This window comes from Dipodomys merriami, unplaced genomic scaffold (assembly GCF_024711535.1).
Source record: "Dipodomys merriami isolate MVZ:Mamm:240054 unplaced genomic scaffold, mDipMer1.0.p SCAF_24, whole genome shotgun sequence".
Classification (NCBI taxonomy): domain Eukaryota; kingdom Metazoa; phylum Chordata; class Mammalia; order Rodentia; family Heteromyidae; genus Dipodomys; species Dipodomys merriami.
The window spans coordinates 16,821,584-16,848,602 of NW_027203826.1; the positions used below are offsets into that span (position 1 = coordinate 16,821,584).

At 41.2% G+C, this 27,019-nt stretch overlaps 1 protein-coding gene across 4 annotated transcripts in view; it reads right to left on the bottom strand.

The window, feature by feature from the left end:
* Window positions 1-27,019, bottom strand: part of Rgl1 (ral guanine nucleotide dissociation stimulator like 1) — a 246,838-nt gene that overhangs the window by 37,465 nt on the left and 182,354 nt on the right. For all 4 annotated transcript variants that reach the window (XM_070034281.1, XM_070034279.1, XM_070034282.1 and 1 more), the window contains 4 exons: window positions 10,561-10,745; window positions 7,509-7,630; window positions 5,891-6,106; window positions 1,294-1,397 (listed from right to left, as the gene is read on the bottom strand). In XM_070034281.1, coding sequence (XP_069890382.1) covers window positions 1,294-1,397; window positions 5,891-6,106; window positions 7,509-7,630; window positions 10,561-10,745 — 627 coding nt within the window. The remainder of the gene's footprint in view (window positions 1-1,293; window positions 1,398-5,890; window positions 6,107-7,508; window positions 7,631-10,560; window positions 10,746-27,019) is intronic.

The following is a 27,019-nucleotide window of genomic DNA, read 5'->3' on the forward strand; positions in this document are numbered from 1 at the left end:
AGATGGTAGCTACAGTGATATATAAAGAATACTAAATTGTCAACTATTCTAAGAAATCAGAAGAAACACAGAACAGGACCTGGTCAGTTAGTAATCTCAGTGGGAGACCTAGAGAGGAACACTTGCAGGCTTTTTTTTTTCTCTATTTTAAGTATTCTTTTAATTTATTTATTGTTATAGTAAATGTGATATACAGAGGGGTTATGGTTACATAAATCAGATAAAGAGTACATATCTTTTTGAGCAATGTCACCCCTTCCCTCGCTCTCTCAGCTTTTCCATCCCATCCCACAATTCATTTTCCACGTAATATCTAGTGAGTATCACTGCTGAATTTGTTCACCCTTTGTCCTACAATTTCTTTTTTTTTTTTTGGATCTGTCGTGGGGCTTGAACTCTGGGCCTGGGTGCTGTCCCCCAGCTCTTCAGCTCAAGGTGAGTGCTCTACCACTTGAGCCACAGCTCCACTTCCTATCCTACAATTTCTGTACGCCCTCAAACCCTTCCAAAGACAGATAAATAAGCAAACAAAAGGAAACAAAAACAGCAACAAAGAAAAAAAAGTCCTCTTGTTTCTACTTCCTGGAGTTCATTTCAATAAATATTATTTTGTATGGTCAGATACACATAGCTATTGTACCTATGGGAGCCTCTCCTACAAATATCCTCCTTTGGTCTCATCCTGTGTGAATGCCTAGCGACCTGTATGATTTATCATGTCCCAGTGCATTTTTTTCTTTTACCATCCAGTATGTTTACTTGTATATTAATAGGCACATTCTAGTTACCACAAATGAGGGAAACCATGCAACTTGTGTTTCTTTGGCTCTGCCTTTTAATATGCTGGAGCAAGAATGGAGAAAATAGTTTCCTACTGAACATCTAGAACTAGTATCCTAACAGCACCCATTATCCCTCACAGCTTGGAATAGCCTGGGACTATGGAATGAGGCTGAAAAATAACCAAGAGTGATGGAAAATTGCCCTAACTTCTTAACCCTATATTTCATCCTTCAAAATCCAAAAAGTAAGGACAGCCTTCAAATCAGCCCCCAAAACCAATAACCATGACTCTCACACACTTTGAGATGGAATATGATTTCTACAGCAACCCTGCCACAGAACTCACTAATGACTGTGTATGAAATGCACCCTCTCCAGAACACACAGAGGATTTCAAATATGTTCCTCTTGCCACATAAAACGAACTTGAAAGGTAAAGACTCCAGAGCACTGGGACAGCAGCTAATCACTGGGACAGAGGAGAGCGGAACAAACACTTGGGGAACTTACTTTGGGACAGCAGCCCAGGTCTTTTTCAACCGATAGATGGAATTGGACTGCAGTGCAGATACGATGGCTCTCAAGGAGGAAAAATTCTTCAGGATTCTACATTCCTGTAAGGGGAATGATGAAGACATAAAAGGCATAAATATCAGTATTACAGTGAGTTGGTGGTTTCCTGTGGTAGAGGTATCACAGCTGCTCTGAATTCTTACCACTAAATAAGCAGCTGTATAAATACTGCACATCAAAAAAGTGGCTCCTTCTTCCCTCCCCAGTCACTAAAACACTTTATAGATTTTGGCACTGTAGGCTTGTTTTTCTCCCTTTAATATATTTTTGCGTTGTTGTTACAGTTTTATAGTTTCCAGCCTCCCCAGTAAAAACACGAATGGAGGTGAGGAGACAGCGCTATGCTACAGAAAGCGACTTTCTTCCGTCCAAAACACACATCCTAAAAATACACATGAAGAATCACTGGATCCTTTAGACCCACACCACCAACTGGCAGCAGCCACTTTGAGTTCACATAGTTTCAAACATCTCATGACCAACCCTGTCCTGAGAGGTGGATATAATTTAGCAGTAAAAATTCACCACAAGTTGAACTTTGGCTTTTATGCTCTTAGCCAAAGGGAAATATTTTTATACACATTCATTTGATTTCTCATTGGCTTGTCCCACAATCAAAAAACCTTCAGAAACACCTCGGTGCTTCAATGCTTTCAAAATAACCTGGGCTTTTAAAGTAAGATTCATTTTGCATTGTTTTAAAACAAAATAGAAAAAGAATGGAAATACTCTGTCATTTTCTGGATATGGAAAGAGGCGCCTACTTAAACTTTGGTACCATAAGGAGGTGAACCTAGAGCATCAGCAGGCTGATGGAATTGGAGTCAATGTCTTGCTGCATGAGTATCAGGGAGTAAAAAGCAGTCAGGAACAGGGTTCCATTCTTGCCTGGCCTGGTGAGTGGACTACGCATATGTCAAAAGAGATGCTTCACATACAGGCACGTGGGAGGGTATCACATACACTGTTTATTACTGAATAGAGCCTGTCAGTATACTTGGCTTTGTGTAAAACATGTAGGGCAAGAGGCCCCTGGATAGTTGGGCATAAATTCAAATAACTCCAAGGATCATTTCATGAAGTAATGCTTATCTTAACTATGAAGGAAAACAGCATTTTCTAATTTAGCTTGCCAAAATCTAGCTACTGAAAACTATGCCAAACAAAACCTTGAACATCTTCTTTAGAGTAAATATCAATATAATTTTATAAAAGTCACATCCATTTTTTACAAATGTCTCTCCACACTGTTTCTGAGAAAGGAAGGTAGGAAGAAATGGAAGGAGAGAAAGAGAGAGGCATGGAGAGTGGGGGAGAACAGAGGGAGGGAAGGAAGAAGGGAAGGCATGCAGACAAGTTCTGATATGCTATCTGGAAACTGAACTTATGACAGCATGGTTCAACAAAGGTTCGGAACCCAAACTTTGTGTTTTAAAAATCAGCAGAGTTGCAATAAATAAAGGAACTCATATAAATTGTAATAAACATATGGAACCCGTTATTCAGAAAGAAGCTCAGACCAGGGGTTTAAAGGACTACTAGAGGCATCAAGTCCCTTTTCTAGAAAAGAGAATTTTCCAGAAGATGTGGTATCAGAACAAAAATCCACCAGAGGCCAGTACCTCCAAAAATGCCCATAATAGGTCAGAAACATTTTCTACATGTGAATTATTATCGTTGAAGCATCTTCTCAATAATAAAGGACTAGGGCTGGGAAGGTAGCTCAGTGGTAGAGCGCTTGCCTTGCATGCATGAAGCCCTGGGTTCCATTCCTCAGCACCACATAAGCAGAAAAAGCCAGACGTGGTGCTGTGGTTCAAGTGGTAGAGTGCTAGCCTTGAGCTGAAGAGCTGAGGGACAGTGCCCAGGCCCAGAGTTCAGACCCCACGAATGACAAAAAATAAAATAAAATAAATAAATAAGTAAATAAAACAAAACAAAATAATAAAAATGGATTATAGCAAAAGTACAGAAAAAGTACAAATAATCTTGTCGGGAGGCTACTTGTGAAGTTCATTTATGAAGTAGCCTACATAATTTCAAGAAGCACAAATAGGGGCTGGGAAGGTGGCTCAGTGGTAGAGCGCTTGCCTTGCATGCCTGAGGCCCTGGGTTTGATTCCTCAGCAGCACATAACCAAAAAGAAAAAAAAAGCTGGAAGTGGCACTGTGGCTCAAGTGGTGAGTGCTAGCCTTGAGCTGAAGAGCTGAGGGACAGCACCCAGGTGCAGAGTTCAGGCCCCATGACTGGACCCCCCCCCCAAAAAAAAAGAAAGAAGCACAAATATTCAATATCAGAAAAAGAACGACAGAACCAAGGATCAGTATTCTTCACTTCTACTCATGCTCTAGGACCTGGAATACACTTCAAATTATTCAACTGTATTTTTTTGTTTTTTGTTTTGGTTCTGGTCGTGGGGCCTGAACTCTGGGCTTGGGCACTGTCCCTCAGCTCTTCAGCTCAAGGCTAGCGCTCTACCACTTGAGCAACAGCGCCACTTCTGGCTTTTTTCTTTTTCTTTATGTGGTGCTGAGGAATCGAACCCAGGGCCTCATGCATGCAAGGCAAGCGCTCTACCACTGAGCCACCTTCCCAGCCCCTCAAACTGTATTTCTTTTCTTTTTTTTTTTTTTTTTGTCGGTCGTGGGGCTTGAACTCTGGGCTTGGGCACTGTCCCTCAGCTCTTCAGCTCAAGGCGAGCGCTCTACCACTTGAGCTACAAGCGCCACTTCCGGTTTTCTGATGGTTTATTGGAGATAGGAGTCTCACGGTCTCTCCTGCCCGGACTGGCTTTGAACCGCGATCCTCAGATCTCAGCCTCCTGAGTAGCTAGGATTACAGGCGTGAGCCACCAGCGCCCGGCTCAAACTGTATTTCTTATATCACATAAATCTTAATTTATATTGAACTTGGACCAAAAGCCATTGTTTGAGCCATAATGTGCCTCATAAAACCTGCTAAATTTTTGTCAGAAGCTTGTGAAGTGGTGAAGAGGATTTAGGACATATATATTTGAAACATGGAGAGCACTGTAAGTGCTATGATGATTATGATGCAAAATATTTTTATAATGCCAAGAGGGGAAATTCCATGATAATATCACACTCCATCTGAATTTTTGTAGTTATTTTTGTTGAGAAGCATGCTCAATTTAGAATAGGAGAAATGTTAATTGCTCATGTGACACATATCGTCTCTTGCTCACTTTTGCATATTCCAAATATCTGAAATAAGGGGCCATCTAAATGACTCAAAATAAGGCAAATTATTTACATCTGACACCAATATCCTTGCTCTTAAGTCAAAAGCAACAAAAGAGCAAATGAAAGACTCAGATATTATGCCCTCTATCTATCGAGGCTTAATTAAAATCAAATAACATAGGTTATTGGTTAAGATATCTAATTAAATTATAGTATCTAATTAATTATATCTAAATTGTAATATCTAATCAATACCTAATTAATTAAAATTATGGTTAAGGGTTGGCCCATACACTCCAGAACATAAGCTAATTGAATAATCATATGACAATTACTTCCCAACTCATTTCTTGTTGATGAAGCTTCTTTCACCTAGAAGGTAAAATCTTCTTTAACTTTCAAATGCCAAAAATACCATTATTCACAACCAAACTGAAATATCATTCTCACCCTAACCAGAAGTGACTTCACCATTTTTATGGCAATTATGTGGTTGACTATTCTACTGGCCAGGCCCAACTAATTCCAATAGGTTTCATCATTTCACTACTCAAACCAAATCAATTGTGTTCTATGCTTGTTATATCTCTAATGTTCATAATGCAATAGCTTACACAGAGCTCACTAAACATGTGTCCAACTAACTGAATACTATCATTTTCACTTCGTGACTAAAATGCTAAGAATTAAGGATCATATGGCATGCAGACAGTTGATCCAAGAGATTAGCCAGGACCTAATACTCAGCAGAACATAAAACAAGCCTTTCCAGCCTGAGGTCTGAGGTTGTAAGGCCCTGAGAAAGGACCAGATTCATGAAAGACCTATGGGAGTATCTCAGTCCCCAAAGTCCTGTCAAATTATAAGGAGGCACTTGCTCTCCAGTCTAGGAAAGTGCAGTATTTCCAAGTCCTTGAATAGTGCACGGGTATTTATTCTGGGATAAGCGTCAGTCTGTTTGACACACGCACACATGTTTTACTGAACATGGGACAGAGACCCACAGACACTCACCCTGTGGCAAATGGAAAAGAAAAAGCAGATGAAATGTCTCCCCTAGAAAATTAGCATACTGTGGGGAGCCACAGTGCAAAGAGGTAAGCGGGAGAGCAATAAAAAAAAAAGAAGAAGAAGAAGAAAATAATAATAAACTCCCAAGGATAAGAAGTCATTTCTGTTTTCTTTCCTTGGTGCGGCAATCCCAAAACCCAATGGGCCTGCACATTTGGTCTTCTGATTGTCTTTCAACCAAACGGCTAAAGCATTTAAACAAATGGATGACATTGTCTTACTACCCATCAAACCTACAGAATATTTTAAAACAGAATTACATGAGCGATGTTGATCCACTTCTCGATGATTTTGGCTCTCTGTTGAGTCTTCAGCTCTTTGCCCCCCAGGATGGTGCTGACAACGCATTTGGTGAGCGTATTAAACTGTGAAATGGTGGCACGGATTGTGGGAGCCAAATGTTTGTTCTCCTTCTTATCCCTTCGAGACCAAATGCAGCCCAGGCAGTGGTGAGGCACTACCTTCTTGAATAGTTGCTGGAACAAAAGGGGAACTGGCATTAAAGATAGCACCAACATTGTCATCTGGATCCTCTATGAACTGGTATTTTGTGAAGGAACAGATAACGTTCCTACTTGACTTGCCCCATGTGTCAATAGAAAAAAATAAATTAATATATTAAAAAAGTAATTAACATATGAATTAACCTATGAATAGATCTGAAAAATCCTAAGCGATTTTTTATAAATCAGCTCAAATGAGCAAATAGAATACAATGAACAAAAGTAAATTTAAATGATGCAAACCATTTTAACTTGGCTGTTTTGAAAGGAAACTCAAGTATGGTCAAATAAACAAATAAGGTTATTTTAATCTCATTGCTGTGGCATGTCCTGGATCATCACTCACAGTCATGACTTATCTGCAACCCAAAAGAGTGCTTGCTGACCACCTAAAAAGTCATCAAAAATATAGTACATGCCACATCCATCAATGTCATTTCACATAATTTAACCAAAGAAATCAAGAGGTGCTCAAATGGTAAATTATTCTAAATCACACAGTAAAGGGGAATGTGAGGGATTTAAAGCTGGGTTCTCAGATCTTTTTCTGTTCCTTAAAGTAATAACCAAACAAGTTTCCTATCTTTTCCTTATACTTACCAGCTATGCAATCAAAAATAATTGGTTAAACAAATCAAAATCTAACGAACAATTCAAAATAAGATGTATAGGAGTTTGTATAAGAGAAAGGAAATTAGAATTTATATGCTCTACATGATTTACTCCTGGTACTTTATTTGCATGTTCTCTAGATGGAAACTGCCATTTTCCATGTGCTCTTCTCATGAGTAAATAAGTGCAGAAGAGCTAACGCCATTGTAATAATTGCTAATAGTCTTCTTTAACTGGTATTTGCCAGATAGCACCAAGCTATGAAATATGACTAGCATCATCATATAAGTATGGCTAAGAAAAGCATTTAAGCTTCAATAGCACAGGAAGCATACATGGAAATCAGCTGCCAACTAGAGTCACATGTGGATTCAATGAATTTACTTTATCCTAACTTGTGCTGTGACCCCTTTACAATCCTCCAAATAAACAGTTCAGCTCTTGAAATATTTATGAGTCTAAAGGGAAAGAAATGCCCACAGAACAGGGTAGATTTTGTTTCTGTAGGATTAGAATTCTTACTTCCTTCTGTGACCTGAGCTCCAAGGAAAAAAGCACCCTCACCTGAGACTGCAAGATGAGCTGAAGCCTGCATTATTCAGAGGATTGACTCAAGTCACACTTTAACCCTGCCTTTAGAAGCACATCCTCCCTCGTAGATGTGAAAGCATTCCATTACATGACCCTATTGTTCTCTTGGCCACCAGGTCTGTCACTACCCTATGTTCTAGTAGAAGGACATCTGAGACACAAGAAGACTTACTGCATCCATGTAGGTCAGCTGCTCAGCCACTAGATCTTCTGAGAAGCATGTGAATTCTGCTGACCCTCCACCCTCCAGTTCCTCTTCCTCTTCCAGGCTGGAGATGATACTGGGAAGCCCATCTGTTCATGTACGGAAAAGGAAGTGAGCGATGCTGGATATGGCTTTATTTATAGTCAAACTATGCTTTCTCATTTAGAAAGAAGAGGACTAACCCTTCAGAAAACCCACAGGGAAAGCACCGTGAACAATCTGAGTGACATGAAGGGTCAGTCCCCACTGTTCCCAGATCCTTTAGTAAGCCAAGAGGCCTCAGGGTATTGCTGATAAACCAGACTCCAAGGTATAGGCAGAGGAAGCACATCTGGACCTACATTCAGGGGTAACCTTCATCTTAGGCTTCAGCTATGTGGTTGCTAATGTGGCTAATTGCAATACTCCAGTGGCCTGGCTACCGGGAACCAAGGCCAGGATTGGGGGAAGAGGGAGGATGAGCCATTTGGGTGTCAAAAATGCCAATAAAGCTCTCAGAATTCTCAAACTGGAGTTCCTTTCAGCAACAGTGAAGTATGTAACAAAACAGACTTAAACTAAATTCACTTGAGCCTTACTATCGCCAAGATCATCAATTAGCAAGTTACAGCATAGCTTGAAAGTAGGGAATGACAATCATTACTCAGAACTCCAGATAAAAAACTGAAGCACCCAGCACCTAGAATAGGCCCTCCAGTCTCCACTTGGAAAGGGCTAGAACTCCATGTGGCTTGTTTTGCATCCCTAGCCTCTCTCCTCAGGATCCTCTCTGCAATTCCCAAGGCTTCCTAATCTCATCTCCCATCATACTCCCCACTCTCCTTCCTGTCCAAACCTGTTCTCCAGGAGGGGGGAAATCTAGTTGCCGTCAGTTATCTCTTAGTAGAAATTAAAATGAGCAGATTACTGCTTCCCTGGAATGTTTGTATTTTAAGCTTTTTCCCTTTTGGAGAACCAAACAACTTTCTTAGATAGCTCAGATCAAGTTGACATGGCTTTTGCTAGAGGGAAGGAGGGTTCTGAGAGCAGACTCTACCACTGGCTCTTTCAAGTTACCCACAGGGTATGGGCCCAATGTGGGAGTGACGCAGAGATTGGCCTCTGACCTGAGGTGAAGATCCTGATGTGAATGGGGTCCTGATGTAACTGGGAAAGACAGGAGGGGATCATTGCCTATTTCCAGAGTCTTGTCCTAGTACAAGTTAAGAAGCACTACAATCCCAAGATATGGAGGATGCAAATCAGTCTATTCATCTCTTTTCCTCCATACAACCCTGGAACTCTCTCATTTATTGTAAAAATAAAAAAATCTGTGTCCCAAACAAAACTTCAAAAGGGGTCTATCATCCCTTTGGCTAGCTATGTCAGTGTAAAGGATGGTCAAAAAATGTATGTACTAAGTAAGACGTGATCCCAATCCTTCAATCATTGATTCATTCACCATTTACTCACCAAACACTTGGAGCAGTCTGATATGCATCTAGAGAATGTTGCTAGGAATAAACATTATAAAAGCCTTTCTGGGATCTAGTCTGTGTGTTTACTATTTCAGCTTTGGACTCTTTCAGGGGTAAGCAAAAATCTGAAGCACAATTTTACTTCTGAATAACATATAAGAAAGCTTGTAACTTCTACTAGCATGAAATTGGGTAAAATAAGCACATGCAGGCCAAGCTCTTAAAGCTCCCCTGGGGTCATGACTCCCATACTTAAGGAACAAAGTTGAGAGCTTTCTTGATTAAAAAACTTCTAAACTTAGAAAAAATAATTCCATCTTGAGTATTTCCTAAAAGCTTTTGTGAACTCGGGCAGTCGCCCTGGTCCCCTGCCTGGCCTGCCAAATGAGCTCTGCCTTCCAGTTCTGGGCCGGAGACAACAAATGAACAAATGATTGGTCCCACTGGTTCCCCAATTAGGCCTGGAGCCAGGGGCAGCCCCAGTGGGGAGAACTGGCCTCCAACGCAGTATTTTCCACTCCAGCACAAAGCCAGGCCGGGAGGCCCTGAAGGGAGCTGAGGTCCAGCAGCTGGAGGAGAGGCTCTGGTATTCAAGCATTCCAGGCAGATGAAGTCATCTGAGATTTAAAGCCTTTGGCAGTGGCTTCTAATGATGCAATTGCACTCCCTGTGTCTGGTCCCCCACACATAAAACGTTCAATAGGTACTGTGTGGAATTGAAGCTTACTGTATTTTCTTTGGAGCCCAGGCAGTGTTCTTATCTGTGTTAGGACCTGTTTCCTTCCCTCACTGAGGAAATCAGGCATCACTTCGGGGAAGTTCCTGTCAGAGGCTCCAAGTGGGTCAGCTGCCATGGTAACTGTCATCTCCGTGAAGGAAGAAAACACTGCGCTGGAAGTATGTCAGAACTTCTTCCTTAAAGCCTCATAGTTCTATGCATCCCATGACCTTGAGTGGGGGCCATTCCTTTGTCCTCAAAAATAGGAGGTCAAATTCCTCCAATAGGAAAAAACAGCCTCAGATACTTCCTTTGATGAGGCCATTAGAGATGACAAATGACGGTCGTTCATCTGTGCTGCCAGGGGACACACTGCGGTGACACTTTCTAGGCTGAGGGAGAAACATCCTTTCCAGCTTTTGTGAGGTGAAGCGTATTGAATCCTGTGTCTTCTGGATTGGGGAGACCGCTTATGATGGGTTTACATTTGATAGAAGGCATAAGGCAGATAATAAAAAGGAGACTGGGGTTCAGTATGGCATGCTTGACAAGGGAAGACAGAAAGTCATCTTGGTGACAGAAGAAACCATAGGAAATCAGCTGGTTTCTCTGAGCCACTTTCACAGTTTAATCTATAATGATGGAGCCAACCTAGAGGGTATTGAAAAGCTCCCTTTTACTCTACAAGTTTAAGGTTCTGGAGTGAGCACTTCAATAATGTTATACCCTCCCCCATTTTGCCATACCCAAGGGACTAAGGTTTCCTATCCAGCCGGATGAGGAACAACCTCCATGCTGGAGAATCAGAATCCAGCTTTTTCCCTGTGACGAAACAAGTACTCACTGTCGGTTTCCACATCCTGCTTCTGAAATTGCTCAAGAAGATTCTGAGCTCTTCTCTCTGGGTCAGAGCCTGGCATCATCCGTTTGAGATAATCCAGCAGTTTCTGAAGGCAAGGGAAGAGGGGGGGCTCCCGGAAGTCTTCTGCACACTGGTCAAGCCAGGCCCTCAGGATTGATGCTATTGCACTGAGAAGGAAAGAGAGAATCACTGCACCCAGAGAGCCACTGGAACTCAAAACGACCCCTGTACACCAGAACCTACTCCAGGTCTTCCTGGGCGAACATGAGCCAGTGGACAATAGACAAATCATGCACGAACTCCTGGAGTTGTCAATGGACTAAAAGCATCTGGAAACAAACAAACTACATTTTTTAAATGGTGGCTGAAGGAGAGGGGTAAGAGAGAATGAAAAGGCTTTTTTAAATTTAATGTCCACTTCCACTGTCCACACCTATAATCTCAGCTACTCAGGAAGCAGATGGATCATCGTTCTGGGTCAGGCATGATAAGAAAGTTAGTAAGACCCTAACTCATAAAATAAGCCAGGCATGTGGGTTCACATTTTGTATTCCCAACTATTAATGAAGTGTGGGTAGGAGGATCTCATCCCAAAGCTAGCCCTGAGCAAAAAGCAAGAGTCTCTATCTGAAAAAGATCTAAAACACGAATAAGGTGGAGCATGGCTTAAGTGTTAGAGCCCCTGCTTACCAAGCAAGAGGTATGACTGACTGACAGAGATAGACAGACAGACAGATGGACGGAAAGACAGAATAGATAGAGAGGTAAGATGGGGGGAGAGAGAGAAAAAAGAGAGAGGGGAGAGAAAGAGAGAGAGAAGCTAAACTTCACAAGACTCAGGGCAAAAAAAGCCAATCAAATATGCAGAAGTTTTAGTGAGTCCTGAAAGCAACTTCAAAGCAAAACACAATGGAATCATATCTAAGTGCTGGACTCATTCCAATCAACAACTGAAAATTCTACCATAGTAATATTTTAGGAGATAACTGACTGCCAGTGGGCCAGAAATCCATCTGATGAAAGGAAATGTTCAAGTTTGAAAAAGATCAATCGATGCATAAATTTACTCTCATAGAGATCTCCAGGGAGGGCTTCATCATGAGCACCAAAAAAATGTCCTTATAAAGTTATCTTTTTGTATCTCAAATTACGATTTGGAGATGAATAGTTTCCAGAGAGAAATATAGTAGAGAGCAGAGAAGACAAAGGAGAAAAATTTCGCAAGCAAAACTACTATAACTATGATTTCCTGTTCAGGTCACAGGTCACATACAGGCTCTGCCTTGGGTGGAACAAAGTCTCAGGGCACAAAAAGAGCAGGGGGGAGATGAGGAATAAAATCATTGTGTGTGTGTCTTTCCAGACACATGAAGTAGCAATACAGGGACATTGTCTTTGGGGTTAGAGACACAGGATTGACAAAAAGGATAAGATATCTTGAGTGCTAGTATTCTATGCTTTGTATTCAAAGAATATTGCTCAGGCACTTTTTTTTTTGCCAGTCCTGGGGCTTGAACTCAGGGCCTCAGCACTGTACTGTCCTTGTGCTTCTTTTGCTCAAGGCTCTCACTCTACCACTCGAGCCACTGTACCACTTCTGGCTTTTTCTGTGTATGTGGTACTGAGGAATCGAACCCAGGACTTCACGCATGCTAAGCAAGCACTCTACCACTAAACCACATTCCCAGCCCCATGCTCAGGCACTTCTGAATCAGGCACTTCCGAATCACACACGTGCCAGGCTATGTTCTATGGAGAAAACAGATTCTCTGCCTTCTGATACAACAAGGTATATTCACTAATAAGTGGCAAAGATGACAGGGACTATAATTTAATCCATGTTCTGCTGACAAAGATACAAACTCTCACCTAAGTTAAAAGCCTCACTGACCAAAAACCTTTTGTTTAAAAAACAAAGATGTTTTAAAGGTTGTAACCCAGTGATAGAGCCTTTGCCTAGCATGCACAAGGCAAGTGGGTTCAATCTCCAGTACCAACAAAAAACATCCAAAAATTAATATAAAAAATCTGAAAACTTTAAAATTGTAATTATCATCTAAATTATGCTTCAAATAATAATAATAATAATAAACTACAGCTAGACTGAAAGTTATATTCTCCAGCATGTGCCATTGTAGTGCAAGCTGGGCTTTTATAGTTTGTTTTGCCTTTCACATCTCAATGTCATGCCCAGAAGCAGGATTGGAATTGAGGCATAAATGTGACTTACTCCCACTTGACCTTTAACTCTGGAATTGAAGTACCATCAAGGAAAACCGAATGAACTCTTTTCCATCCTATGGACACCACACTAATGTGTGCCATGGAGACTAAGAACTATAATATTCAAATATCTTCATCAAAAGTAGATCACATAAAACAATCAATTATGTCCATAGTCAAATACTCTAAATACTTAGATAAAATATAATAATAAAAATGTCATTCCCTTCTATAAATTGGAAAAAAGTAATTTAGGCTCTGAATTAATTAAAAACACAAGTAAAATAAAATTAGTGGACTTATTTTTTTAAGGTCCTCACATTGTCTTCATTATTTCTCCTTTCTTCACAGAAACCAAATGTCCTGAGTTGAATAAAAATGAAGTGGCATTCTAATACTTCATGTTTTGAGCAATGTGACTTTTTCATGGAATATTTTCCCTTCTTTCTGGCAAGCAATGAGCCTAGAATCATGACAGGACCATAGGTGAAGAATCAGAACAAAGGAATTCTGGATGTTTGAATATATCAGGTAGATTTTTAGAGAAGAACACTTTTGTACTTCTCTGAAGGTGAATTAAGCCAGTTCCAATGACTCATTCCTAGAATCCTAGCTACTCAGGAGGCTGAGATCAGAGGATCATGGTTTGAAGATGGAGCAGAAAGATCCAAAAGACTCCATCTCCAAAATAACAAGAAAAGTCTGTCTGGAGGTGTGGCTCAAGTGGTAGAGTGCCAGCAATGATAAATCAAGCTGAATAAAAGTTTGAGCCTTAGTGTTTAAATCCTAGTATACACATATGCAAACAGAGGGGGGGGAGGGAGGGAAGGAAAGAAAGTGTTAATAAACACTTCATGTGAAGATACCCTTTGATGTTAATGGTACCACAGACATGGAGTAGGTAGGTCACACCTCATAGCAAAAGCTAAAGGGCCCTGCCCTAACAATGAGACAAACAAGTAATGACCTGATCCTCAGTGTTTCTTAGCTTAAAAGAACTTCCACCTAGAAATTCAAAATCACAGGTATTAATCTATCATTTATCCCTTAACTGCTCATAATGGTTCATTTTTAAATGACAACTGATTAATTACTGTAAAATTAGCAGATCTTACAAATGTATATGAAATAAAAATATCTACTCCCTTTGATTCTAATCTTATTTCAATAATCTAATATTAATAGCTTCAAATGTCTCCTTCTAAACTTTCCTATGGATATATACACATATATAAATACATGATATGCATATACAATTCGACGTCCATTTTTTTCACTGAATGCCCTGTATAAACATCTCTCCACTCATCACTCTGGATCATTCATTATTTTTTTTTTTTTTTTTTTTGTCGGTCGTGGGGCTTGAACTCTGGGCCTGGGCGCTGTCCCTCAGCTCTTCAGCTCAAGGCGAGCGCTCTACCACTTGAGCTACAGCGCCACTTCCGGTTTTCTGGTGGTTTATTGGAGATAGGAGTCTCACGGTCTCTCCTGCCCGGGCTGGCTTTGAACCGCGATCCTCAGATCTCAGCCTCCTGAGTAGCTAGGATTATAGGCGTGAGCCACCAGCGCCCGGCTTCATTCATTATTTTTTGATGACAGCATTCCACTGCACCATACACTGAAATTAATCTAAACTTGCTTCTACTGATAGGCAGACAGTAAATGAGTTTAGACTTCTTATAATTACGAACAAGGAGAGAATGTATATTCTTAGTTACATCTCTGCATGCAAGTACTTCTGCAAATGTACATCATGCAGAATTTAGGTCCCTGTGAGGCTGCATCTTCAATCAGACTTGGAGAGATGGCAAAGGGGAGCCCTATCCTGTCTTTCTCAAGACACTTTTAGCTAGTTCTGGAACTTGCTTTGCTTTTTGTGGCAGTGATCTTCCTTGCCACCAAGCCAGAGAAGGCTTTGAAAGTTCGATGCAAACCCAGTGAATTTGCCAGCAAAGACATTTCACACAGAAGAAGAATGAAGTGAGGGAAAAAATAGAAGAAGGAAAAGACAAACCCCAAGAGCACAATAAAAATGCAGGAAGACCCCTGCCCTCCTAAGCAGCAGAGTGGTGCTCAGAATGCCAGAGCGGGAGACTTTCTGGAAAGGACTGGCCCCTTGCCTGAAGCACACAGTAGCTTTGTGTTTGACAGTCCTGGGAAGAAACTTTCCGTCCTTGACAGACTAAGAAGCAGATACAAATGTGAAACTTTTAAGATTCCAAAAGGGAAAGCAGCATCACAAAATCACAACGGCACAAACACAATGAGTTAGTAACAATGGTCCTTCTGTCTTGCCCCTGTCTCCTGTCTTGCTCCACTCCCAATCTAACTTACACGCTATCCGGAACTGAGTGGGAGGGCATAAGAAAGCTTACTATTGAAGGGATATCCAGCTGTGAAGTCACAAATGTTGAGGAAAGGTGAGCCATTTAGACTGGAAAAGTCACTTGATACCACATAGAACAAGGAAGGAGGCCTGGAGAAAGAAAACTCAACTCCTCCGCAGGGTCACCTGGGAACTAAAGATGTTGGGGTAGTCAGTTAATTCTGCCCTTCACCAACTCCCATCTGGTAAAGAGACATAAAATACCTGCCTTCATCTCCCACACTGCCACTTGTGATCAGTGATATACATCAATAGCACATCCTGAGATTGTCAAGACAGATGTAATACTCTTACAACTACTTGCCAGTTCAATGATCCATCAATCAAGACTCATGAAAATGAATTTCAAAGAATGTTTGACAACTATCACAGAAATACAAATCATACCACATGTGTGGCTACACATTGCTAAAAGAAGGCAACTATTATGAATAAATACTTTATACACTTGGACAACACACACACACACACACACACACACACACACAAACTGAGGATAATCTGCTACAAATCTATTCAGACAGCCAACTATAATACTAACTGCAAGAGATGGTTCTTCCATGACTTGAGAACTGAAGAGGTAATTTCTGAAACTAAATGAAAAGATTAAGATTGTGACATAAACTGGGTGCTGGTGGCTCACACGTGTAATCCTAGATACTCAGGAGGTTGAGATGTGTACAGTCTCAGTTCAAGGCCAACCCATGCAGAACAGTCCTCTTGACTCTATCACCAAATGGTAGAGCACCAGTTGAACAGAAAGTTGAGTGAGACTTTGAAGCTCTGTGTGTGACATAAGCTAAACTCGGTAAGAAAGCTAACTCATGATCTCCTTTTGCAAAGCCATCTTTTGATGGTTACCCAGCAAAATCCTTTGTTCCAAGAGGAAGTGTAAATCTGAGAAAGCAAGTCAGGTAGGTGGTCAAAGGCAGCAGCTATACCCAAGAACGGAAGGGACAGCTAGGGTTGTCTTTTGTACCTTAGGCATTCTTAATAACAACCATGATTTTATACCCTTTTTGCACAAGTTGTTGCTCTGGCTTTTCATGCCATCAAACAAACGTCTGGGGAGAAATAACTCATGAATTAAACTAACAGTGAGTTCCCTTTATTTCCTGTATTCATGAAAAATCATTGCTTATGTTCTGAGCATCACAGTAGGGCCATCCAGGGATCCATGGAAGCATGGAACTTCACAGGGAGTGAGCGTGGTCAGGGCTTCAGCAAGAACTCCCTGGGGAAGCAATGTTAAACGTTGAGATCTTAAGGATAAGACTATGCCCAATGGATGAGAACTAGGAGGTAACAGTAGAAGCAAAGGTCTTGAGGTGAAAGAGCAAAAAAAAAAAACACTTGAGGGATTTAAGGAAGACCTATTTAAAGAATAAAAAAGGAAGGGAAGTCAGGCACCTGTAGTGTATGCCTGTAATACAGGCTACTCAAGAGACTGAGATTTGAGAGTCGTGGTTCAAAGCCAGCCCTGACAGAAAAGTCTGTGAAACTCATCTCCAATTAACCACCAAAAAACTGGTAGAAAAGCTATAGTTCAAGTTGTAGAGTGCTAGCCTTGAGCAATAAAAGCTCAGGGACAGCCCCCAGGTCCTGAGTTCAAGTCACAGAAAGAGCACACAAACACACACACACACACACACACACACACACACACACACACACACACACACACACACACACACACACACACACACACACACACACACACACAGAGGAGTAAATTAAACATAATTAAATTTTCCATTTCACTTGTTTCTTAGCCAAGCAAAAGTTACATTTAATAATACCTGTTTAAAAGGCAGAAGACAGGGATGTTGACCAGGAGATATAGGAAAATAGTACATTTCTAGACCCTGTCTCTGACCTGAAGATGGGAAATACAAAGCAGTAGGGCTGAGATGAGCATTATGGCAGCAGTTATGTTCAAAGAAAAGAGTTTTAATGAGTACAGAAATTTTGAGTTAAATGCATTCAATCGTGTTAAAATCCACAGGTGGTAAGACATTACAGAACTGATGGAAGTTTATTTTTTTTAAATATTACAGGCTTACACTCTCTCTCCCATAAAATGCAATCTTCAAGCCAAGAGATGAGATTACTTTGACAAGAATAACTTTGCCCATTTAGAGCTCTTTTCCCTCCCCAGAAATCTATGTGAGATAGTTATCTATTGTATTTAATCACGAGCAGAAGATAAGACAGGGAACGTTTTTTTAAAAGGCAGCAAAATACTTTTCTATTTTAGGACTTCCTCCCAAATGCATACAAGAAAGAGGTAAGACGATGCACGTAGCGTGTAGGCCTTCCAAGCATCATGGCTTTGGCCTTTGCCAAGCTGTGAAGCTGGGATCTAGTGCATGGGGTCCTTCAAGGAATGAAGGCTGAGTCACCCTTGACATTGACTGTGGGCTGGACCCTCCACTTCATTCTCCTAGTCTCAGAGTGTTTTCCATTGCTTCGGGGAAGGCTGCCAGACAGAAGCTGCCTCTGAGACCTCTAGCAAGATGGCTTTTCTGATGAGAGAGAACAAAGGAAGAGTTTATTCCTTTTCCTTTTCTTTTTTTTCTGACAAGGATGGAAACATTACTATCTGGACTTGTCAGGGCTGTCTCACAAGGCTTGCTTGTACTTTCCACTGTCCCACTTTGGTATAGTGGTAAGCGGGGATGGGGGTGAAAATAAAAGAGGGGGATGGAGATAAGTCAGGAAATAAATGCAGAGTCAAGCACCAGAATACAAGGACAGGACAGGGTCCACGGTGTGGTGAAAGAAGAGAAAAAGTTCCAAGACAGGGGGAGGGGCAAAAGGATCCTGATAAGACACTCAGAAATCCTGAGCCAGTGTGGGTGGGAGAAGGCCAAGTAGTAGGATAAGATGAGCCTGAAGCAAATTACTCAAAGTTACACATCTGTCTCTCATTCTGACACAAAACACTTAAGAGAACTATTTCCATTTTTATCAGATAGGACAAAATACAAATGAGGAGGAAAAGGTCTAAGTGAAATCTAAGCTCTTTGACTTATTCACAGTATGACTTTGGACACGTTCCCCTAACCTCTAAGCTCTGCATCCATAAAACGGGAATAATAATAGAGAAGGTCAGTAATACAAATTTTAAAAGTTTATGCAGTGTGTATCATGGGCACTATTTCACTAAGTAGTCAATAACTTCTAGCTACTATTAGAAAAGAGCATTATCTTTAGGGATCTCAATAACTCGTTCTTTCATTCTTCCCAGCTGGAGGAGGAAATTTTCATGCTATAAATAGGCCTCTATTTTTTAAAAAAAATTACTGAGTTCTTCTATAGTTTTCAGTCATCGGAATGGAGTTTCTGTGGTAGTGTCAGGAGCTACATGACACTGAACAGGAAGCAGGCTCCCATTTGATGGGCCTGGCTAATTTGGTCTCCCTTCTTTCCTCATGCCCCTCAAATCATCTCCTTCTCCAAGGAAGCAAGTCTAACCTCCACATTTCACAGCCACTGTTGGGGGACCTTGCTCAGTGTTCATTCCATAACAATAAAAAAAAAGCCAGGCAAATGAATGCCAAACTCAAAGATCTCAGGTAACAGTAGCCAAATGTCAGCCCTAACGGTGGTACTATAACCTCATTCTTTATGTAGTCCTGTTGTCTTCTTACTATCATCTAGGCAAATGTGGAAGAAAAGCAGGAGCGTCTGAGATCCCAATGCTCAAATTAAATAGTCTGAGAACACAGTTCAACCTGAGTCCAAAAACCAGAGCTCTTACTTCAGAGCTTCTTAGTCAAAGTTCAGGTTCTGTGAAAGTTCAATGAATATGCACATAACAAGAGGGCAGTATCTCAGTGTATCTGTGATGGTAAAACAAAATAAGAAGTACCCAGGTGCCTTGCATGGAACAAGCACACCACAAACTGTAAAGTGGCAGTGGTAAAAATGGCAATGGTGATGTCATCATTTCTCTTGTCTATGTGGCTAAAATGTAAATTGGGTGACTCGAATGTCAAGAGTGTGATTTATGAAACCTGTTCGCCTCTCTCTAACATGCAGAAAATATTTTCCTATGACTGATACTTCTTTTGGGCATCACTATTAACTTTTGTTTTGCTCTTCCTTAATCATTACATCAAATTTTGCTCAGCAACTTTCTACCCACATGCATTAAATGCACAACTTTAATGTTTATTATTTATCAACTTGTATGGTAGGTCAGTACTCTTATCTCTTAAGGCACAGGCTCCCCAACCTTTTTTGCCCTCATTGTTATTTTTCAAATCAGGTCTTATACATATACCTGGGCTGGCTTGAACCATGATTTGCCTGCTTATTACACTTCCCATGTATGTAGGATGACAGGGGCATAGCACCATATTCAGCTATTGATTTAAATGGAGGTCATGAGTTTATTCCCTAGGCTGGCCTCAAATCATGAGCCTCTTGATCTTGCCTGCTAAGTAGCTGGGATTACAGGCATGAACGACTGGCATCTAGGTAATAGCTTTTAAAACTAAACTTTTATTTTTTATTAGTCCTGTTTGACCATTTTAAAGACAATACAAAGCTCTTTTATGTGGCATATTGTGTATCCATTTCTTTTCTTTTGTTCTGCTTTTACTTCCCCCACCAAAAAAAGCCTTTTCATATTTTAACTTTTAATTCTTCTAAGTTTAGAGTTTTAAATATTGTTTTTATTCTGTTTTAACTCCTCCTCTTTTTCCATTTTTTTCTTCCAATCTCTCAGATTCAGTTGAATTGCTTTCATAGGGTATTTGAATTTTCTGGAATGAATATTGATCGAAACTTCAGGGAGAGCAGTAACACTTTCCGCTAGGTCGGCACTAAACATCACAGCCAGCCTTCTTTAACTCATGGCCTTTCCTTTGAAGTGCATCCAATGTCTTGAATTGCTACTATTCACATGATGCTTTTCAAGTGACTGAAATCTGCTGCCACTATTTCCAGTTTCTGGGAAAAGATTACAAGAATGTCATTTGTATCATCTGAATGTGTGGAAATGGAAACTGCCTGAGTCGATCAATGTGAAGAAAGAAAGAGCCTGAGCAAACAAAACTTGCTATTCCAAAAGGGAAGTGATGAGATTCGATGAAAGGAAACAGAAATTATTTCAACATCGTAGTAGTCCTTAGCGGGAGAAATAAATCAGCATTTCCTGAGAAGTGTTAAACCCCTTCAAATAAAGGCATACATACCTAAAAGAACATAACACATTTTGGAGAATGAAGATTCGTAATCTAAAAATTCTAAGCTGTTAATATTTCTTCTTCACATTCTGTTCACTCCTAAATCCAATGGCTGCAATAAGTTTTTCCTAAATATAGTTTTCCTTTTCCTGTAGGTTTCTAATCTTGTAAATGATAGCATTTTATCATATAAAAGTCTTAGCAAGAAGGATGAAACTGGTGAAATGAATGTGGGCTGAGACTTCTGTCATAGGAAGTGAGTGTCCACGTTACAGAACAGTGGGCCAGCTTAGAGGAGCTAGACAAAAACAGTACAGCTTACACAAATCAGTCCATCCTTCAGAAATCACATGTGCTGAAATCCCAACATCTGGAAGTCTTGGCAGTTGAATGGAAGTTGAATTCTTGGCAGCTGAGGATATTCTAGGTTGGGCCAGGTGACTTTAAAGGTTGCTGACACTGTTCAAAGCCCATGCCAGGCATACTAGGGGCTGGACTTACAACTGTTCTGCATGTGGGGGGACTCACTCTGAGCAACATGAGATTTTTTTTTAATTCATAAAGAACGTCAGTCAGCTGTGGTCTAAGACACCAGAAACCAAGCTTTCATCCTGAATGTCTCATCTGTATCTCCACATTTTCCTTCTTCAAAGTTCTTTCATCCTCTGATAAGTTGATTAGATCCGTATTTAGAGATAGAGGAAAAGACAGGTAACTTGGTGCCTGTATAAACCGGCAGGACGATGCCTTGATTTATTTGAAAAATCAAATGAGACCTGGATATTTTTCTAAATCAATGGTGATTCCCTGACAGCACCCAACCTCCACCCAAGTCTACAAAGCCAATGGCAGGGGCTCTCAGAGGGGTGTTTACTCAGATGGTCACTGGACTCTGGCTGTCTGCTTCCCACCTGAAATCACAACAGGACAGAGTCATAGCAAAGAGAAACTAGAGCATTCCACCACACCTCGCCTTTCCCCACAGGCAATGCTTTGGCTCAGCTCTTTATTTATGACCATGGTGAATAGCTGTGATGTCACCACGAATAATAAGCCAATCAAAGCCTATCTTTTGTTCTTCCTGTTTATCAGAGCAGTTACACTCTCTTTCCAGGAGAAAAAAAAAAGTGATGAAGGTTACTGTTCAAAAGTTTTAAATATTTGGAACTTGTCCCTGTTTCAGTTTCTGAAAAATGAGATTAAAAATTATCTTCACTACAAATCAGTGAGCATATATTTCAAGGGCTCATTTTCCAGATGAAGAAGCTGAAGTTGAAAGAGATGAGGTGATGGAGCCAAGGTCACATGGCTGGAGAGTGACAGAGTAAGAAGGGAGGAGGAATCTGAATTCTACTGGCTCTTGGCCAGGATCTTTCACCTTCCACCTGCTGACCAGCCAGGATGCGGACCACCTCAGCATTTCATTCACCTCATTATTAAAAGGAACATAAATGTTTACAAACAGATATGCTTAGATGAACATAAAGATGGTAGTTTTCCCTTGAGTAATACGGCTTCCGGCATTATATAGTAGGCTTTTACCAAGACAGTTGACATTTAAGGGCAGATCCCTCTGAGAGAGGGGTTGTCTATGCATTCTAGGAAGTTTGACATCCTCTGTAGCCTCTACCTACCAAGTGCCAGTAGCATCACCACCACCACCCAAGTTAAGATAACCAAGATGTTTTCAAACATTGCCAAATGTCCTGTGATAGAAAAAGTCACCCTGTTAAGAATCAATGCCATATAGCCACACCTCCCAGACATCTATCAGCCATTAGAAAGCCTTTACTCATTGCCACAAGTCAGATGCCAGAGACCTGGGGAGACTGGGAAATGTGCAGTGTTGGATGTGTCTGGGAGAAGGTGAGTCCAGAGTTTCATCTGAGAACCACAAAGCTGTGATCCCACCTACGAAGGGGAATATCAGAAGGATAGCTGAAAGAGAGAGAGAGAGAGAGAGAGAGAGAGAGAGAGAGAGAGAGAGAGAGAGAGAGAGAGAGAGAGAGAGAGAGAAAGAGAGAGAGAGAGAGAGAGAGAAGAGAATGGTGAAGTTGAGATCAGAACTATAATGAAAGGAATAACCAGTGAAAAGGAAGCAAGGGCAAGGGAAGGAAGAAAGAGGCCACCAGGGAGGTGGGTTTTAACATTCCAGAATTTGCAGGACACAGCAACCCATTATAAAATAAACTGGTATATTTTCATGAGGCATAATTTTTTAAAAAGGCAACCCAGCTGGAGGAAAAGGGTCAAGAACTTTCCACCGAGTCATTGTGAGGCTTTGGGAAAGGACCATTGTCCCCAGATGATGAACCCCTCAGGGGTGTTCTCTGAAGCTCTTTGTTAAAGCCTCCTATGCTGAACACTCTAAAGCCCTTTAAAGCAGCCCAGCCAGGAGTTTCACCCACATTAGTGTTCCTGGCATACAATGAATTTCAGCAGGTCTTTAAAATAATGACGTGACTTTTCACATTCAGAGCACAATCCATTTTCTGAACTGTGCCCACCCCAAAACCGATTTAATCTCAAAACACTCTCTGGGAACCAGAAAAGATCTGGAGGTTTTTTGGATTTTGCTCTTCTTGGGAGTTTAGCTTGTTAAGTGAATGGTAACTCTAGATTTGACTCAGAGGCAGCACACCTACACTGTAACTTGCTTGCATCTGGTCACAAAGTATGGGCTACACTTGATAAAGTGATCACTCAATTCTTAACAATATCTTTTCCGCATTTGTTTCAAAGCATCTACTACAAAAGGGTCTTTTTTCAAAAACTAGTATTTCATGTAAGATAGATATGTTTATGTATGTTATACATATAGATATATATTACATATGTCACATATATTGCATATGTGTACCACATATTTATACACCACACACACACACACACACACACACACACACACACACACACACACAATGGAATTTTATTCATCTCTCAGGAAGAATAATATTATGTCATTTCCAGGGAAATGGATCCTGGAAAAATTATTTTAAATAAAGTAAATCAAGCTCAGAGAGACAAAGGGTGCATGTTTTCTTTCCTATGTGGAAGCTATATCTAAGATATAAACAACATATATGAAATCATATACAGGGCCATAGTATGGAGTTCTATGATGTAACTCCTTTGAAAAATTAACTGACAGTTTCACAAAATGAGTATCAGGAAGCTGAAGTATGTTTTCTGAGGCAGGTGGGGATGCAGAAGGCAGACAAATAACCAGAGCACTGTTGGGCAAACACAGACCTACTACTCAATGTACACATGTGAACATGTTCGCATAAATTTTGTACAACTCCTTAAAGATAGAGATTATTTAAAGATTTTTTTTGGTGGGTCGGGGGCTTGAACTCTTGGCCTGGGTGCTGTCCCTCAGCTCTTCAGCTCAAGGCGAGTGCTTACCATTTGGGCCACAACACCACTTCCAATTTTCTAGTGGTTTATTGGAAATAAGAGTCTCATGGAGTTTCTTGCCTGGGCTGGCTTTGAACCACAATTCTCAGATCTCTGCCTCCTGAGTAGCTAGGATTACAGGCATGAGCCACTGGCTATTTAAAGATATTTAAAGGATATGTTAGTAAGTGTGCATGGATAATCATGATTTATTAACTCTGAAAGGCTTAGGAATCACTCGAGAATCTTGTTAAGATTCAGATTCTAAGAGGCTCCACCCCTGAGGTTCCTCATTTCTAATGAGCCTCCTGGTGACACTGATGTGGGCTCATGGTCACACCAGGTAGAAAGGTAAGTCTAATTCCCTCGGAAAACCAGCTGTCTGGATATACTGTTTCTCTCCTGTGAGAACTGTTTTCGGTACTGATGTTCAAGCTCCGGGACTCATGCTTGCTATGAGGCACTTTTACTGCTATGCCACATGTAGTGCCTTTTTCTGAAATGGTATTGTCGAGTTAGAATGTCCTTTCTTACCCAGGTGGGCACTTGGGTGTGATCCAAATATATTAGACTTCCCATAGTAGCTAGGATAACAGGCATGCACTGTCTACTTTTCTGCTGAGGAGCGGCAGGTAGGGATGTGGAGTGGTCTCAAGAACTTTTCTGCTTGGGATTGCCATCATATCAGCATTTTTTCAATCTCAGCTTCCCAACTACCTAAGATTACAGTCAGAAGTCATTGGTACCCAACATTTAAGAGCATTTTAGAACTAAATATCCATCACAACCCATTATGAGAAATTAAGAATTCTTTCACAATGTAACTAACCTAGCTTTAGCTCCATGGATTCCCCCCCACTCCAAACATGTGAACCATGAAACAGCACTATCAATTCTGTGTTATTCCACCAAATTCCATGGGCACTAAATTTTTCTGCTCTGGTCCCACTGTTCCTTCTGCCAAACCATCCTCCAAATGTCCCCTCCTCCCAGAAGCTTTCCCCAGCCCTCTACAAACAATGCAACCCTCCCATCATACCTTGCCCTCGTCCCTCAGATGCCTACACTGGTGAGTCAGAAATTTTATAAAATTACAAAACTACATTGAACATAACTCAAGAGTTCTAAAAGTTCTGATTTCTGATTTCATCTGCTACTCGCTAAGGAAAGGAGACCATCAGTAAATTCTTCATGGAGTTAAAAACAAACGAAAAACACAGCCATACATAGCCCAAAAATTAAGAAAAGTGAGGGAAGGGGTGGGGGTGGAGTGATGGGTAGGCATGCTAAAAGGGTAACACTGATCAAGAAGCACTGTTAAAATAGCAACTCCTTGTTCAACTACTTAAAGAAAATAAAAATATATTTTTTAAAAATCCACCAGAGCCAGGTGCCTGTGGCTCACAACTATAATCCTAGCTACTCAGGAGGCTGAGATCTGAGGATCACGGTTCAAAGCCAGCCCGGGTAGGAAAGTCCATGAGACTCTTATCTCCAATAAACCACTAGAAAACCAGAAGTGGCCCTATGGCTCAAACGGTAAAGCACTCACCTTGAGCTGAAGAGTGCAAGGACAGTGCCCAAGCCCAGAGTTCAAGCCCCACAACTGACCAAAAAAAAAAAAAATCCACAGGACCTGTCCCCCAGACATTTGGTCCCCCCCACCAAAATATTTAATCAGAGGTTTGGGGCACTACTGCCTATATCCAAACATCCATCACTCACCCCACAGTGGTCACCCACCTCTGCATCATGAGTGTTTCTGCAACATCTCCTAGATCATTCTAGATCATCTACATAAACAATCTCCCATTTAAAAAAAATCACATACAAAAATAATAAAACCCCAGGTCACCCACTACCACCCACTACCCCAGACCCCATTTCTTAATTTCCCTTTAGACGTTTCAAAGACTCTACTTTGCCCCTTTCATCCTGTTTTGGCCTAACTTCCAGCCACCAACACTGAGCTTGTCAGGGCCACCAAAATACATAAATAAATAGCAATGAAGAACAGCAGCCATTTTCCAGACTCCACGCGCTGGATCTATGGGCAGTTTTGATCCAGTCAGTCATCCTCCCTGAGTTCTAGACCCAATCCCTGGTGTTCCTGCTTCACCTTTCCCACAGCTGTTCTGTTCTCGTCTCCTTTCCTAGATCCTCCATGTTCCTAACTCTGTACACTGAAGGGACTAAGAATGACCCTGGTCATTCTTTTCTCCACCCGCTCCCTCCCTTTAAACTAAAGCTGCTCAAGTATGGACCTCCACTCCAGATGGCTCCCTGACACCTAGATTCATCCAACTAACCCAAATTAACATGTCTAATAAGACAACCTCACTGATCCACACTCTCAGCCCAGCATGCTCTTCATTATGATCTTTCTAGTCTCATACACTCAAGGTTCTAGCCTATCGGTTACTCAAACCACAGCCATTGGAGGCATCTGTGAACCCATCCACTGCAGCACATCTCTCAGCAGCAGAGGCTTGCTGACTCCGTTGCAGTCCATACTGCTGTCAGTCCTTGCCTGGATATAGGGGGCCTAACCAGCCTCCCTGACCTGGCCCTTTCCCCTAGCCCCGCTGCCCACGATCTATGTTCCAGAGCTGGAGCAAACCTTTTGGGATATAAGTTAGGCCACAGCATGGTTCTCGAAACCTAAATCAAATCCAATGTCCTTCCCAATGTCCTTAACATCTTCAGGTGGTCTAGTCCACCACCACCTTATATAATCCCTCTTTCTCCCCCTCCCGCCCCCGGGGTCTTGCAGCTTATATACTATGCTTCTCCAACACTGTTTCTACCTTGGAGCTGTTCCACAGACCTCAGTCTGGTTATTCACAGGCTTATGTGGCAACTCATGCAGCTGTATTCACAGATTGCCAGATCAGAACCCCTGCCAGGATATTACATGTGACCAGTCACACCATCAGAACCTATCTGCCACCTGTTTCATTCTTCTTCATGTTTCTGTGTTTGTTCTTTGTTTCTCTCCACTAAAAGACCAACTTCATAAGAACTAAAAGTTTTTTTAATGTTCACTAGTTTATCTTGTATCCCTTAGAACAGTGCCTGGCAAGTAAGAGGTGCTGGATACATTTTTATGGGCTAAATAAGTGGACATTAAGTAGATCATCAAAAATAAGGCTATGCTTAGATATTCTAGCAGAGATCATGGCAGTATTCCGAAGGAAAAGCTAGCTCTGCTATACTACATTCTCTATTGCACTGTCTG